Source organism: Protopterus annectens, chromosome 17.part0, assembly GCF_019279795.1.
Source record: "Protopterus annectens isolate FY-2018-M chromosome 17.part0, PAN1.0, whole genome shotgun sequence".
In the NCBI taxonomy this organism is placed as follows: Eukaryota; Metazoa; Chordata; order Ceratodontiformes; family Protopteridae; genus Protopterus; species Protopterus annectens.
The window spans coordinates 352,277,745-352,292,201 of record NC_056751.1 but is presented as its reverse complement, the minus strand read 5'-3'; the positions used below and the strand labels follow the sequence as shown (position 1 = coordinate 352,292,201).

Below are 14,457 nucleotides of genomic sequence, written 5' to 3'. Positions count from 1 at the left end.
TACACAACTGTACTATTTACCTACTTTTGGTGTGATTTGATCATAAGGGCTAAGCTCAAGAGATCAAACAAAGCTAACTATGGGTAAATTCTACAAAACCCACACCCACACCCACTTGTGAGTTATTGCTATTATACAGTAATATGTAAGAAAGAAAATGCTTACCTTTCTTGAATAATGTGATTGTATAATAGAACTTTAGTGTTCTTTCACCTTCTACCTGGAAAACGAATGTACTGTCCATACGTCTACATAATTGCTCAGTACGTCAGCTCAGTACAAGAGACGAAACAGAGAGGATAGTATCTCCATAGTGTTCTCTGTCTTTGGATTACACTACAGCTACTTTATTCATCGAATAAGAAAAATGAAACTCTAATGTCTGACATGCAAGCTAATAATCTTGATGCCATTTAAAAAATTTAAACTTTTGTATATACTGAATTGTAATTTTTTTTCCTTTTAATATTACATTATTGGTGTTTTCTCATGCTTTATTGTAATCTATGTATTCCGCTGTCAAATTGTATGTATATATGTTTTTCAGTTGCATCTATACTACTGTTTTATTTGATGCTATTTAATACTCTGGAGCTTTTCTCTATGGACCTCTGCTGAAAATGAGTATTTGTTACCCTGTCAGACTTCCCTGGTAAGCAAATCTCAGTAAATTACTACTTGATCAGCCGGACTTTTGCATTGGTATATGCTGTGTTTACAATGGGCACACTGATTGGGTTGCCCAGTAACAGTGGACATTTTTGAATAAGCATTTATTGAATAATAACTTGCTTATTGTTAATTATCATTTGCACAGTTGAGTTTATTACTGGTTCTAATGAATGATATGTTGTGAAGGTAAGATTTTGCTGAGCATTGATACTGTTTATACTTCCATAGTAACAAACATGGCTCTAGCGATACAAATACACTTTTGTACTATAAGTTAGAAGGTAACCTTCCAGAGCTCCCAGAGGCAGTGATTTAATGATTTTATTTTGGGACAACTGTTCTTTTGTATTTACATGTAGCTGTTGTGTAAAATGAATATGTGCATTTTATAAACAAAGTCCCTAATTTATAGTAAGTCAGTATGAGCTCAGTGAGAAGCAGTCTTATGTAACCAGATGGTAGGACAAATAAATATTTTACCCTTACCAATTTTTCTAAGCTTCCACAGCTATTAAGTGATTAACTGTAAGCTCTACTGTCACTTGCAAAGTCAGCTTTGAGCCTGCCAGTTTTTAAGATATCAACAAATTTTCGTATGCCCAGTTTTGTACTGGCTTCATTTGGAACTGATAGTCTGAGAAGCTAATACTTGCAGTTGCCTTAACATAATTGTTTGAAATGTATTTGTAGTAGAAGAGTGTATTTCAGTGCCTTTGTTTATGCAAAACTTTTTTTTTTTTTATTGAGACCACATATTAGGTTTGTATACAAGTACTAATGGACACCACTGTTGAAGAATCATTCATAATGCAAAAATAGAAGTGGAAGAATTTTTGAAGACTGATAATTTGTTCTTTTTTCACTTTAGGCTGGATGTACATGATAGCAAAATGTATGTATCTACTGGTGTGATTTGTGCAATGGTGCTGTTTCTTTGCTTTGATTGTTTAAAACTTGTATGCATATGAACTTAATGCATTGCAATGGAATATTATTTGCTTAAGTTGATTTTGTTGTAAAAATTACACCTGCATGGAGAAGTTATTTTTTTTGTAATTTTTCCCTGTTTTTAAGATTACCTTTTTTACTATAGAGAAGCAGTATCTTGATTAATTCAGATACATATTTCTTAATTATAATTTTTTTAATTTGTCACATTTATGCATTAGATATGTCCTAGAGTACTTATACAACGATAAATGTCTTAAATTGTGCTCATATTTTGTGAGACCATAAGCCAGCGTGTTTAAATAAGCAAGAACACTTTAACGTTTTTGAATAAAAATGCACTTCATTTGCCAAAGGGATGAAAGACTTTATGATCTGATGTTGTCATTTTCATTCATTCCTCAATGAATGGGTCTTGGATCTGACCTTAGCTCTGACTCTGCCACTTTTTTCTAGATTATTTGATCCAACTCTCAAGCCCTGTACCGATAATTCCCCTAACTACTGCATTATCTTAGATCTTGTTTGCCTAATGATTCAGTCAAGATTTCCTTCTCTCGAGCTCAGGGAACTTATTTCTTTCACGTTAATGCGTAATAACTTTAGAATTGAATTTTTCTTTACTTCTGTGTAGCTTTCCAATAACCCTTCCTCTCTTTACCCACTTATTTTTAACATTTTTGCACTTTTCTTACCTGTTGTTTGGATATTCATGTTGCCATTGTTGTAATCTTCTTTGGACTTTACCTTACTCATTAAGGTATTCTATTTACCATTGTTAGTAAAGTTCCTTTTTCTTCCCTCTGATTTTCTTTTCCTTTTAAAACAAAAAAATCTTTTATATATAGAATTTTTCTTGTTAGTTTACTGCTGTGGCTGAAAAGCTTAGTAGTTTTAAGAAGTGCACTTCCTGTGGGCTTAAGATACCCAATTCTGATGCCCACAGGGAGTGCATTTATTGTTTAGGCACCATTCATCTAGACTCTCTCTGTGTGATTTGTGCTTGGTTCAGTTCCAGAGACATAAATACTACTTTATTGCACCTGTCACTAAAGGGCCTTCTTCCTGCTTCAGCACCTCATTCTTCTACTTTTGCTTCAGGGCCTCAAACCCCCTCAAAAAAGTCAAAGCCTACAGAGCTCAGGGAACAAAGGAAGTGCTATCTGGTTGCTTTCCCAAAACTGCTCCAGTAGCGGAGCTGCCAGCAAAACTTAAGAAACACTCAGATGCAGCACCTATGGATCCAACTCCTTCAGTCACTAAGTCTCCTTGACTCTGGAGTCCTTGTAGTCATTGTTTCTGTCTGGAGCCAGTTTCTCCAAGACTTAGGTCTCCCTTTTTGCAGGAGATCCCAAGAAAACCATATCGACCTCCATCCACTTCTTCTTCCATCAGGTCTTCCTGAAGTCTTTCCGAAGCAGATGTTGACAGGATGATGAGGAAATTTCTCAGAGCAGAGATCTAGATGGGGGTTTTACCATCTCCATAACCTATCGGATCCGTGAGCCTTAAGCCTTCTTCATATACCATCATCTCTCCTTCTGTGATCTGACATACTGTTTCGGAGCCCTCATATCTGAGAACTCCCAAGAGTCTGATCTGAAGATGCCTTTTTTCTTTGACTCTGACTTTCTTCCTGACTCCCTGACCAGTTCTGCACCCCCCCCCCCCCCGAGCAGGACAAGTGTCAGAGCCGAAGTGTTGGCATCAGATCTGGGGGGGGTGACCTTGACTCCAAGGCTTTGGAGCTCTTGCTTTCCCTTGGAGCTGGACAGCTCGGGTTCAACCCCCCCCCCCTCAGAGCAGAGAACTGGAGGGGACCAAGGCTTAACTGATCTGAGAGTTTCAGCTCTGGCGAGGTTAGCTTCGGCTTCTCACAGTCCCTCTGCCTTTGAGGTGGTGGAGAGGGCTGTCTCCCATCTGAGAGCTGTTTCGACTCTTACTTCCTCAGATCCCATCCCCCCGTGCCTTCTTTAGATGTATTCCCTGAGCCTCTTCACCCTACTCCTCAGGGAATGCCAACCCCATAAGAGCTTCCAGGCAGTTCCAATTAGGGAACTCCCCTTCTCTTCCTATACCTGTCCAGAGCACCCCACTGAAGAGGTTCCTTGGAAGAGATTGTGTAAAAGGAGGCATTTAGATTTCCCTAAAGAATATTTGACTGTATGCACTGATTTTGATGAAGAAGGGTCCCAGAAGTCACCACCAGAAGATATTCTAGAGATCCTACACCAAAAAAGGTGGTTTGGTCCTCCAAAACCCCTTCCCAGAGGAATCGGTGTTCCTAAAAGCCTTCAGGACTGGCCCATGTACATCTTTAGTTGGCACACCCCCCTGATGTCAGTAAAAGTTAATAATTAAATATAAAAGCTCTTTAATACTGCAGCAAAGTAAGCTCTTTCACGTTACAGGAATGCTTCTTCAGACTTGAATGACTGCCATCTAAAATCAGGTGTTTTAAATACCATTTAACTCCACATCAACCAATCAAAGATGCAGCCTAATTATATCAGTTAAAGTACTAAAAACAATCACTAAAACATTTATATAGTTTATAGTATATGTGTAAATATATAAAATATTAAATAAAAAACAACAACTAAAGCACATACAAAATATAGAATCCTAAAGATACATTTAATTATGTCAGTATATATATACTTGCTAAAATTTTTTCATATGCATATTAATGTGTGTAGGGGCAGGCTGCCAAAAACGGCTTGAGTGTGACCCGCTCATTCAAACCATGCCCTCTGTGACTTTGTAACTTTAGAATCCATTTATTTTCCCTCTCTTCAGTATAATTTTTGATGTCAAAAAAGTTCGTATAATGTCACCAAGTCACTTAAGAGATTATTGTGTTATGAAAGTGAGAACAAAAAATCTGTTAGATCCATGAGAGAAGGAACTTTTCCATGTAGAAGCTGTAATCAGTGTGTTTTCATGTCTGGCAATAATAGTTTTATCCATCCCGACACTAAAAAGACCCATTATACGAACTTTTATGCGGATTGTAAATCGAGAAATGTTATATATGTTGCTGTATGTCTAAAATGCTCATGTTTTTATGTGGGCAAGACTAACAGAAGCTTGAGGGAACGGGTTAGAGAACACATTTATGCGATAAATAAAGAAAATGAATCTAATGCTTTAGCCAGTCATGTATTACAGGAAGGTACATCTCATAAATTTAGTTTCACAGTATTAGAACTGATAAGGAAATCCTATAGGCTAGGTGACATCAAAAATTATACTGAAGAGAGGGAAAATAAATGGATTCTAAAGTTACAAAGTCACAGAGGGCATGGTTTGAATGAGCGGGTCACACTCAAGCCGTTTTTGGCAGCCCGCCCCTACACACATTAAGTATGCATATGAAATAATTTTAGCAAGTATATATATATACTGACATAATTAAATGTATTTTTAGGATTCTATATTTTGTATGTGCTTTAGTTGTTGTTTTTTATTTAATTTTTTATATATTTACACATATACTATAAACTATATAGATGTTTTAGTGATTGTTTTTAGTACTTTAACTGATATAATTAGGTTGCATCTTTGATTGGTTGATGTGGAGTTAAATGGTATTTAAAACACCTGATTTTAGATGGCAGTCATTCAAGTCTGAAGAAGCATTCCTGTAACGTGAAAGCGCTTACTTTGCTGCAGTATTAAAGAGTTTTTATATTTAAGTGGTCGTGGTGAGCCTCCTCTGTTTTTGGACTTTTAAATTTATCAGATCTGTGGAGACCCTTTGCTCAGCGCTGCTTTGTTGGTGTGTATAAAAGTTAATAATTGCATTACTTGTGGAAAGCAAATAACTCACAAAGATTTTCATTCGTACTGTATTCCTTGCCTAGGCCCTGACCACGATGTACCTTGCTGTCGGTTTTGCACTTAATTTAATCAGCGCACTATCCGGCGTCGGTACATTTTTGCCTCTAAATATTTTGGTTCTCGGTTTTATTATCCAGAAATGTTGTCGGTTAGCATTCCGACTACTGGGATTCCAAAAAAACGCAAAGATAAAGACAGAGACAGGCTGCTGAGGTCCAAAACTGCCGGCGATGCTTCTTCTAAGCCAGTCGTCAGTTCGCCTGTATTCAGTGAGGTGCTTTTGCAGCCCCTGATACCCGCTACTTCTGATTCACAGGCCTCTACTGAGACCCATTCGGAGTCCAGTATGCCGCGAGATACTTCAGCTTTGGAACCTGCGGATGTCTCTACCTTGGATGAGGGTGTATTCAGGCCTACTGACTTGCATATTAAACTGACTAAACTGGCTAAGACCTAAATCTCGATCCATGTCTAAAAAACTGACGCCCAGGCCGCATGCTCTGGCCCCTATGCCTAAATGGCTGAAGATCTAATTACTCTAATCGGGGTAGTCAACCACCCTTCTCTAAGAGGCCTAGGGCTGAGCTTGATTATGAATCTTCTATTCAGAATTCTGTTTCTTCTGATGACTTAGATTTGTCCATACCTGCCTATGAGGATTCTGATGCAGAGGATTCCATTCCTTCTGCTTCCCCTCCTGATGATTTCACTTTTGGGGAAACTTTACATGCTTTAAGGGAACATTTCCACTGGGAAAGCCAGGAATTTTCCGATTCTAAGAAGAGGCTTAGGGATTTCCTCCTTCTACCTCAGCATAGGCCTTTGGCTATACCTCCTGTACTAGACATTGTTGATGATGTGTTCTCGGAATCCAGTTTGGTCCCTGATTCCCTGCCTCGGGCTCCAAGTAAACCTGATTGTTATTACAGGGTTCCTGAGTCCCACAAGTTTCTTTTCAAAAATCCTGTTGCAGATCCAGAAACTGTTTCTCAGGGGCCCAAGGGCATTAAGGCTTCTACTGCTAAAAATCCTACCCCTTCTGATAGAGATTCCAGGGCCCTGGATAGATGGGGTAAAAAGGTTTATACTAATGCAACCTTGGCAATCAGAGCCTTAAACTGTCAATTTCATATGTTAAAATATCAACAACATATTATTGGACCACTTAAACAGAAAATGTTGATTCCTGACTGTGTGGAAAATAAAGATTTACAGGATTTAATGGATTCTGCTGAACAGGTCGGAAAACATACTTTGCAATGTGGTTTTGATTCTTTAGAGGCCTCTTGCAGGGCTGCTGTTACTGGGTCTGTGCTTAGAAGGCATGCTTGGCTTAAGGAGCAATCTTTGCCTGATCATGTTAAAGCTAAACTGTTGGATGCTCCTTTAAATCAGGATCGCCTGTTTGGCAATAAGGCTGAAGAAGTTCTTAAAAAGATGGAAGATAAAGCTAAATATTTGCAAACTGTTAAAGATTTTTACAAGTGCAACCTCCAGGATTTAGTAGGCACTGGCCTACCATGAATTGGTCCTTTCCAGTCCCTTTAAGGTCCTCTCAAGCCAAAACCAGACATGGCAAAAACCCCAGGTTTCAGTCCCAGGGTTCTTTCAGAACTAAGCAGTGAGGGGCCTCCACTTCCAAATCTGGAAATAACAATACACCCCCTATGGTAAACAGTCTCAATGACTTTCCTTTAAAATTTCCAAGCACTTATCTTTTGACCGCCCCTTTGGGGGGAAAGATTGCTCTTCATGCAAAGAACTGGGAACTCGTAACCCAGGACAAATGGGTTTTAAATATAGTGTCCCAGGGATACAGATTTCATTTCCACACGTTGCCAACACCAAACGTGTGGCTAGACCTGCCTCCAAACCAGTGGGCAGAGGCTCAAAAACAAGTTAATTCGTTCTTAAACTTGGGGGCTATTCAACTGGTACCAGAAGAGGAAAAGGGACAAGGTTTCTACTCCAGGCTCTTTCTGGTACCCAGAAAAGACAAATCATGGCATCCGATCCTGGACTTGTCTACTCTAAACACCTTTCTGGAGATTCCAAAATTCAAGATGCTGACTCTTCACCAATTACTTCCTATGCTATTCAAAGACGCCTGAGTGGCCACTCTAGAAAGAAGCATACCTGCACATCCCATTCAGGGAATCTTGCAGAAGATACCTATGCAGGCTACTTGCATTATCAGTTCTCTGCACTGCCCTTTGGCTTGTCTACTGCGCCCAGGGTATTCACAAAGTGCCTGGCTCCAGTTATTGCATTTTCCAGTCAAAGAAATATTCAAATATATCCATACCTGGACGATTGTCTAATTCAGGCAGAAAACCAGGGCATACTTTTAAATCATCTGGCGTTTGTAAAAAGGGTGCTAATCTGTCTGGGGTACACCATAAACGAAAAGAAATCAGAACTGGTACCCTGTCGACAGATTACATTCCTGGGTGCAAGGTTAAATACAGCTGCCCAGATGGCCTTCCTCACACCAGAAAAACAAATTCATTTGGTAACTTACTTCAAACAAGTGGCCACAAAGGCCCTGCTATCTGCAAGACAAATACTGCAAGCCTTGAGGTTCATGGCCTCCTACATTCTTCTAATTCCATATGCAAGACTGCATATGAGGAAACTACAGTGGTATCTAAAAAGTCTATGGAGTCAACATTGTCACAGCCTGGAAACAATGATTCCTATCATACCTTGCCTACGTCTGGAGTTCCTATGGTGGGCAGAGGCCTGCCACCAAAACAAGGGTCTTCCATTCATACTACCCCCTGCCACCCAAACTCTAACTACAGATGCATCAGACTACGCATGGGGGGCTCACCTGGCAGGGAAGTGCATTCAGAGCAAATGGAACCAAATCAAATGCACCTACATATCAATCAAAACGAAATGGCAGCTGTACAGAATGCTCTGACAGCCTTCAAAGACTACATTCTTCCAGGACAACTAATGGTAAAGACAGAAAACACCACGGTGATGTGGTACATAAACAAGCAGGGGGGGTACACATTCCTACCCCCTCTGCAGACTAGCCATGGCATTATGGAACACAGCCTTGAGCTACCAAGTGCATCTACAAGCTCAGTTCCTGCCAGGAAAAATGAATACACTGGCAGATGGACTAAGCAGTAATCTCATGGACTCACATGAGTGGAAACTGGAACCACGGATTTTCAACATGTTGACAAGCGAATGGGGGAGCCCAGACATTGATCTATTTGCCTCCCCCCAGAACTCCCAGTTGGACAAGTTTTGCACAAGGATTCCACACAAACAAGCCTGGAAAGTGAATGCTCTGTCCTTCAGCTGGAAAAACCTATCAGTCTACGCCTATCCCCCTCTGCCTCTGCTCTCCAAAGTTCTACTAAAAGTCAAACAAGACAAACCAAGGATGATTTTGATTGCACCAGACTCGCCGCGCCAGCACTGGTACCCCCTCCTGAGCTGTGTGTCGCAACTATCTCCATGGCGCCTGCCTCACACCCCTTCCCTGCTGTCTCAGCAGGAGAACTAAATTCTTCAACCTCAGCTTCCAACATATAACCTTGCAGCCTGGCTAATCACTTAATTTCACCCTTTTGATCCTTCAGCAAACCTATGATGGATGTCATCTTGGAGGCAAGGAGACCTACTACTAGAAAATCTTATGCTGACAAGTGGAAAAGATTCTGTGCCTGGAACCAATCTTTAGGAATGAGTGTAGCAGTGTCCAATTTACCTCAGATTTTGCAATATTTAACTGAGATGCTCCACAAGGGCCTGTCTTTTTCCTCCATTAAAATCCACTCTTCAGCTGTTTCAGCTCATTATAACACAGAACCTTCCCTCTTTTCTCATCCTCTGCTCAAGCAGAATCTCAGAGGGGCAAAAAACTTGAGACCACCAAGGAGAGCTCCTACCCCTTCCTTGGACCTTAATTTTGTTTTGGAGAAACTCACTCTACCTCCTTTCGAGCCAGCTGCTACTGCTGATTTAGAATTTATTTCTTGAAAAACAGCCTTCCTTTTAGCAATCACTTCAGCTAGAAGGGTATCTGAATTACAGGCCCTTATGGCAGTGGAGCCTTTCATCATCTTTCATGCGGACAGGGTATCTCTGAGGACCAGTCCATCATTCATGCCCCAGGTGGTTTCCAGTGTGGCTCTTAATCAGTCCATTCATTTGCCAACCTTCTTTCCCAATTCACAGAACAAAGGAGAATGGATTCTGCATTCTTTGGATGTGCACAGACAACTTAGATTCTACTTGGACAGGACTAAGCCACAAAGAAAATCTGAACAACTGCTGGTAGCATTTGCTGCAGGAGCAGAGGGGAAGGCTATTTCAAAACAAACCATTTCTAAATGGATAAGCCATTGCATTTATTTCTGCTATAAGCACCATGGAAAACCTATCCCCCAGGGGATCAGATCTGACTCCACCAGGGCTGCATCTACTTCTACAGCCTTTGTCAGAGGTGTTTCCACCAGGGACATCCTAGAAGCTGCTACCTGGAGCTCTGTACATACTTTCACCAAACATTATCATTTAACAATTTTCTCTAAATCAAGAGCTGGCTTTGCCACTGCTGTCTTGCAGGGCCTTTTAGATGGCCCTAATGCTGTTTAATCTCCTCCTCCCAACCATAGCTTTGGGAGTCTACCCAAATGTAATGACTGCAACAGTGAAACACGAAGAACATAGTACAGTTGTGTACACTTACCATAAATGTAGATGTTCGAGTGCATTCACTGTTGTAGTCCTGGTTACCCCTCACTCCAGCCCCTGGACTTCTGTTGTCTGTACGTCTATTCTTGTTCACTATGCTTAAAGCTTTCTGGTGTATTTGCTTTTTGATAGAGGTTTAACCATGTATATAATTTCTTCCCATTATGGGGGCATCTGACATCTGGGGCAAGAAAAACTGATAAAATGGCGTTGGCTGCATGATTTATACCCCTGACGACCTGACGTCATGGAAGAAGGGACAGCAACCAACGCAGGACCCAAGACTTTGTTAATCAGGCTGACTGAGGGCAACCTGCCAGCAGATTACCCAAATGTAATGACTGCAACAGTGAATACACTCGAACATCTACATTTATGGTAAGTGTACACAACTATACTTTCTTTTTAGTGCCAAAGAAACAGGGGACCCGAGACCTATTTTGGATCTCAGTTATCTAAATCAGTTTATAAAGAACTCCAAGCTCTGGATGGTCATGGTTTAGTCTCTTTTGCCTCTTTTACAGAAAAATGACTAGAGGTCCTCTGTAGATCAAGATGTGTACTATTGCATCAAAATGACCAGGCGCTGTCGAAGATACTTGCGTTTTTGGTTGGGAGCCAGTCATTACCAGTTCAAAGCCCTGACCTTTGGTCACACCACAGCCCCCAGGGTGTACACCAAATGCATGGCAGTTGTAGCAGCTCATCTCAGACTGCATGGATTCAGAGTGATGTTCTTCGTCTCACATTGCTGCAGTCATAACCTGTGGGTAGTCCGCTGTCCTCGATCGGCCCGAATACCAAAGAGCTGGGCTGGCGTCGGTCATTGTCGCCTGGAGCTGACGTCAGTACGTAGTAGTACTTAAGCGCATGACCGACGCCATATCCTCAGTCTTTCTTGCCGCGTGGTCCGAAGCAGAAGCAGCGTATGAGTGCCGCTCGGCGCTCTGAAATTGTCTTTTTCGAAGTTTCAGACCAAGACCAAGTTGGCTAAGTACCCCGTTGGGGAAATCTTTGTCTTTTTCTTGCCTCAGTTTCCGGATGTCAGAAAAAGTTAATAATTGCATTTCTCGTGGGAAACAGATACCTCATAGGGATTATCACTCTTTCTGTATTCCTTGCTTGGGGCCTGAGCACGACGTGGTCGGGTGTCGCTTTTGTGCTAGATTTAATAAGCGCACCATTAAAAGGAGATTAGACTGTGCCAGGCTTGTTTTTGGTAAAAGGTGTAACTATAACATGCCGTCGGATCCTCCGACGCCCGCTACCGCTAAAAAGCGTAAAGATAAATCTGTGAAGTCTAAACCGGATGAGTCATCCGTTGCGGACGCCGGTTCTACGGAGCCTCCGGTTGAATCTGTGGATCCTGCCGAGGGTTCGGCTGAATCCCAGGGGGAACCTTTACTTTTGCTTTTTGTTATTCTCATCATGGGAAGGATGTTCCTGCTGGGATCAGGCCTCATTCTACTAGGGCTACTGCCACATCTACTGCTTTTTTGAGGGGGGTAGCTACTAAGGATATTTTGGAGGCAGCTACTTGGAGTTCAGTACACACTTTTACTAAGCATTACCATCTCCCTCTTTATTCCAAGTCCAGGGCTGGGTTTGCCACTGCAGTTTTACAGGGCATGTTAGCAGCTCCTAATGCTACTTAGTTTGCCAGCCTCCCTTTTCCTTTGCTTTGGGATTCTACCCACAGGTTATGACTGCAGCAATGTGAGACGAAGAACATAGTACAGTTTTGTACCTACCATAAATGTAGATGTTCGAGGATCTACATTGCTGCAGTCCAATTATCCCTCCCTCCTTCCCCTCTATAGTTTGTGGTTGCGTGTTTACTATTTTGGCTCTGGCCTTCTTTCATTCTTAGGCCTTCTGACATCTGGGGCAAGAAAGACTGAGGATATGGCGTCAGTCATGCGCTTAAGTACTACTACGTACTGACGTCAGCTCCAGGCGACAATGACCGACGCCAGCCCAGCTCTTTGGTATTCGGGCCGATCGAGGACAGTGGACTACCCACAGGTTATGACTGCAGCAATGTAGATCCTCGAACATCTACATTTATGGTAGGTACAAAACTGTACTTTTCCTTATCTGGATAACTGGCTTCTCACACCAGCAACCAGGCATCTCCTTAAAAAAAAAAAAAACAAATTAAATGTTTCTTCGAGCTTTAGGTTCGATGGGTACAGTGATTATCCTAATACGTACCACTCATCTTCACTTGTGAATTCTCTAATGGAGACTAACAGTACAATGGTCCATTCTTCGACAACCTTTGAAACATCCTATAAAACTGTCTTAAGTCTACTGAGACTCCCTACTATAATGGACTCAGTCTGATGAAGTTTGTCAGGGACGTCCCTTTATCCTTCTTCCCCAAAGGTCACGTTGACCATGGACCCCTCTGAATTGGGCTGGGGGGTATTTCCTAGAAGACTGTTCAAGGCACATGGTCCCCAGAAGAGACCAAATTGCGTATAAATGTCTTAGAGATGAGAGCGGTCCTTGTAGTGTTGCAGGCCTTCAAGAACTCTCTTCTTTTAGGGACAATTGCTATGCAAACAGATAATATGTCAGTGGTGTGGTACATCAACAAACAGGGAGGATCTTGCCCCTTTGCTGAGAAGCAAGGAGTCTGGCAGTGAGCAATCACCTCCAGCCATTTTCTTGTAGCAATGCATATACTTGGGTAATCCAACGTTCTAGCCAACAACTCAGCAGGACTATCCTGATGCCTCACAAGTGGTCTCTCAATCATGCAGTGGCGAAAATGATTTTTTGTCAGTGGGGTTAATCTTTCTGTAATCTGTTTGCCTCTCCCCTCAACAACAAATGCAGCAGGTTTTTTTCCCTAATTCCCCCTTGGGGGGAGTCCTCAAGAGATGCTCTAGTCCACGCTTAGCTCCCCGGTCTCCTGTATGCTTACCCACCCCTACCTCTAATCCCCACATTTCTTCAGAAAGCACTCTGGTTGAAGAGCATGTTAATCCTCATTGCTCCCTTTTGGGCTCAGCAAGTTTGATTCCCCTTTCTATTGTCTCACCAACTGTGTCCCCCATGGACACTGGACCTCATTCCAGATCCTCTGTCATATCCATCAGGGATGACTCATTTGGATATTCCAGGTCTCAGATTGACTGCATGGTTTCTCCAATTCCAATGATGGCTAGACAGTCTAGGCTTTCCTTCCCTGTTCGCCAAATCTTATTTTCATCCCAGAAACCTTCTATGAGGAAGATTTATAAAAGTAAATGTAAGAGATTTTCCTTTTGGGCACAATAGAGAGAGTTGGATCCTTTCACCTCTTCAGTCCCTGCTGTTTTAGATTTTCTTACTTTGGTTTTTCAAAGTGGGGCTAGTTTCTCCACCATCAAAGTTCAGCTAGCAATCATCTCTAACTATCAAATAGAAGGTAATGCTTCTCTTCTGGCTTCATCCGAATTATGTAAAGCATTCCTTAAAGGTACCTATTTGACCTCCGATAAAGGATCCTACTCCACCTTGGAATCTAACTGTATTACAGAGCTTGGTCAACCTCCCTTTGAGCCCTCAGCTAAGTGAGATCTCACATTTTTAGAAAACAGTCTTTCTTGTGGCCATTACTTCTGTGAGGCGAGTAATCCAAGCACTCTCTTCAAAACCACCTTATTTGATTTTCCATAAAGATGGAGTTACTTTAGGTACTAATGCCCTCCTTTCTACCCAAAATTGTCTTTGAAACAAACATCAACGAAGTTATCAAATTTGCCAGTCTTCTTTCCAAATTTTGACAACAAAGGAGAGAGTACTTGCTTCTTTAGATGTACATAGGCAGCTTCATTTTTATCTTCATAGAATGAAGGAATTTAGAAGAACTGACCAACTGTTTGTTTCCTTTACAAGTAACAAATTGGGAAAAACAATGTCCAAAGTTACCTTAGCCAAATGGATAACAGATTGTATTTTCTTTGTTTACTCTTCAAGAGGTTTACCCTTGCCAAAACCTCCAAAAGCACAGTCAACTGGATCTATGGCTACATCGTCTGCCTTCTGGTCTAGAGCTTCCATTGATGATATTTGTGCAGCTGATTCTTGGTCTCATGCTCATACATTTATTGCTCATTGCAAGTTGGATATTATCTGCAGAAACAGGGCTGCATTTGTTTCTGCGGTTCTCTGGAACATTCTTCCATGATGGCCTCCCAAGGTTGTCATAGCTGTGGACTTTGTCACATTCAGTGAGGAATAAATTAAAATGACAACATCGGATATGAAAGTTATGTACTCGCT

General features: G+C 41.5%; 1 protein-coding gene across 2 annotated transcripts in view; it reads left to right on the top strand.

Moving 5' to 3' along the window:
- The window catches only part of TSG101 (tumor susceptibility 101), a 935,600-nt gene that overhangs the window by 348,786 nt on the left and 572,357 nt on the right, over nt 1-14,457 (top strand). The window contains exon 6 of one of the 2 annotated variants that reach the window (XM_044059389.1): nt 1,541-1,564. The exons of the other annotated variant lie outside the window; for it this stretch is intronic. Coding sequence (XP_043915324.1) covers nt 1,541-1,564 — 24 coding nt within the window. The remainder of the gene's footprint in view (nt 1-1,540; nt 1,565-14,457) is intronic. 2 annotated transcript variants of the gene reach the window in all.